At 32.5% G+C, this 2,500-nt stretch overlaps 2 protein-coding genes across 3 annotated transcripts in view; one reads left to right on the top strand and one right to left on the bottom strand.

Moving 5' to 3' along the window:
* Nucleotides 1-1,620, bottom strand: part of LOC113804348 (integrin beta-PS) — a 12,380-nt gene extending 10,760 nt beyond the window's left edge. For both annotated transcript variants that reach the window (XM_070127358.1, XM_070127357.1), the window contains exons 1-3: nucleotides 1,445-1,620; nucleotides 504-771; nucleotides 1-121 (exon numbers count right to left, since the gene is read on the bottom strand). The exon at nucleotides 1-121 is cut by the window's left edge and continues 108 nt beyond it. In XM_070127358.1, coding sequence (XP_069983459.1) covers nucleotides 1-121; nucleotides 504-771; nucleotides 1,445-1,576 — 521 coding nt within the window. In that variant the 5' untranslated portion in view covers nucleotides 1,577-1,620. The remainder of the gene's footprint in view (nucleotides 122-503; nucleotides 772-1,444) is intronic.
* The window catches only part of LOC113811812 (uncharacterized), a 301,655-nt gene that overhangs the window by 296,329 nt on the left and 2,826 nt on the right, over nucleotides 1-2,500 (top strand). The gene's annotated exons all lie outside the window — the stretch shown is intronic.

Raw genomic sequence — 2,500 nt, 5'->3', positions numbered from 1 at the left:
CCCAGCTTGGAGAGTGATTCTTTGTCATCCTCCATAGACTTAGACAAGTCCATGAGATAATAAAGGTCAACAGGGTAATCCTCTGCTTGTCTGAAAGTGACCTGCATATTGTATGCTTCCTCTGTTGAAGAAAATCATTGATTAGAGGTATTATAAGAAATATACGTATGACTACAGGTACATTTCAGAAATAAAGACATTGATCATATATATCAACAATAAAGTAAAATCCTCTACCAAGTTCCTAATAATACAAAATATTTCAATGTAATCTGACTAAATATAGAGGGTAACAAAGAAGATCCTTCCATAATCAAAATAGCTAAATACATAATATAATAGGTAGTTTTAAGAAAGATCTACATATTTTCATAAACAAGTTCAACCAAGGAGGACCTAATCCAACATTGGTATATCAATAGTTCCTAGACTACAGCAAGGCTCTAAGATACCTATGAGTAATACTGTAAACAATAAAACAAGTAAGAGAGAGAAAAACTTACGGACTCTCAGCCTCATCTGTACTCTTTGAGGTTTGATCTGCACGACAGCTTCTTCGGAACTGCTACCACTAATGCTCATACCACTGCCACTGGCACTTCCACCTGCCAATACACCTGCAGCCGTCAGGTTGTTGTTAACAATGTTTTCAAAGTAGTTGCCAGGTTCATCGATGTACAGACTGCCGCACTGTGCACGCCACTCAGTAGCTAGTTCGTCAGTTCGCTTGATGCATCTTGATAGTCCTTTGCCATTCTCATTTGTGAAATTCTATGGAACAGGGAAAACAAACTTCATGAATAAAAAGATAACATGAACTACAGTATTACAGCAGTTACAATTCTAATATACAAATGCAATGAAACCATATGACAGATCCTTTGAAAAAAAAAAGAAAAAAAAAAAAAAAAAAAAAAAAAAAAAAAAAAAAAAAAAAAAAATATATATATATATATATATATATATATATATATATATATATATATATATTACCAAATAATATAAATAAGCAAATATGTATATATGTATACATCAATCAACCTAATAAAAATATATGCAAGTCCATATAAATCCTATTTGTAATTGTATACATAATATATCATACTTCATATATAGTATATCCTTTATTACAAATACATCAATATATATATATACTTATATCTATCTATCTATACAGATAAAGATAGATATAGACATAAAGATATCTGTCCATTACAGTTTGAATGCAGTAAACTAAGCAATGTGATACTTTCAGAAAATGGCTTCATTACAACAAATTACGACTTAAACATTAAGTATCAAACAGCTAGTTATATATATAAATATAATAAAAAGTCAAATATATACTTCTTCCTCATCAACGAACTTTAAACAACTATAACATGTAAAACTGAAGAAGTATATAAACAAATAAGTAAACAACAAGTCTTATGCGAGTGCATACCCCTGGTTTCCCACACCACATGCAGTTGGGTGTCTGAATACATTGTGAACAAGTTGGTTTGTTCTTGCACTCCTGTGTAGCCCACGCGAGAGTGGCTACGACCAACAAGATGCTCAGGCCTAACCACCGCATCTTGTATGTTTATCTCACAGAATCTGGAATGAAAGATTTACTGTAAATAATGATTCTTTACAAATGAAAAATTAAACAGAATTGTCAAAAATGACACTTAAATAGAAAAGTTAAGCCAATGTAAAGCAAAGTTCCCCTAAAATCTTACTTCTAACTACAGTACAAAAGGTGAAGTACATATATCCTTAAAAAAGTAGCAAAGAACTTTCAAGGAGCTTTTGAGAACATTTCTATAAAAATGACATGATGTCATTTTGTGGTTTCCTGCTGCATGACACAATTCCAGCTCATGCCTAATTCAGATACAGGACACCGAGTGGACTCTCTCTCTCATTCTTCCAGTAACTTCACTTCATTTTTAAATATGAATTTCCATGCTCTCCATTCTCCTCTGTTCCTCCACACACACTCAAGAGAATGACGTCCTTTGATGTGAAACACTCGTCTCCCTTCCACTACCAATTTGTAACATGAAACTTCTGAGGTAATGCCATACCAGCTATAAAGTGACCAGTGTTCACTCTCTGGTCCCTTTCCCCAACCACAGGTTATCTAATAATTTTCTTAGCACATTTTTATTTTTAGGTCTAAACACGCCAATAATACATGGAACAAAAGATTGGCAAAAAAAGAAAAAAGAAATGGGGGTTCACTGGAAAAAAAAGAGAAAAAAGAAAGAAAGAAAGAAAGAAAGAAAAAGAAAGAAAGAAAAATGTCATATGGTAAAATCATAATAACAAGTGTGTAAATATCAATAAAGTTCCACAATGTAATACTGATAAAAACTGAAGTACAATACCAATTACATAAACAATAACTATAATTTTGCATGCATGTTAACCTCAAGTCGCTGGGCATGGCAAGTACACACATGCCATTGCCCAGTGTGTGTGTTGAATTCAGTAACTGTTTTTAAATATAGAT

The sequence above is a fragment of the Penaeus vannamei genome, chromosome 11 (genome assembly GCF_042767895.1).
Source record: "Penaeus vannamei isolate JL-2024 chromosome 11, ASM4276789v1, whole genome shotgun sequence".
In the NCBI taxonomy this organism is placed as follows: Eukaryota; Metazoa; Arthropoda; class Malacostraca; order Decapoda; family Penaeidae; genus Penaeus; species Penaeus vannamei.
Note: the sequence above shows the minus strand (reverse complement) of the source record. Positions and strands in the feature narration are given on the sequence as shown.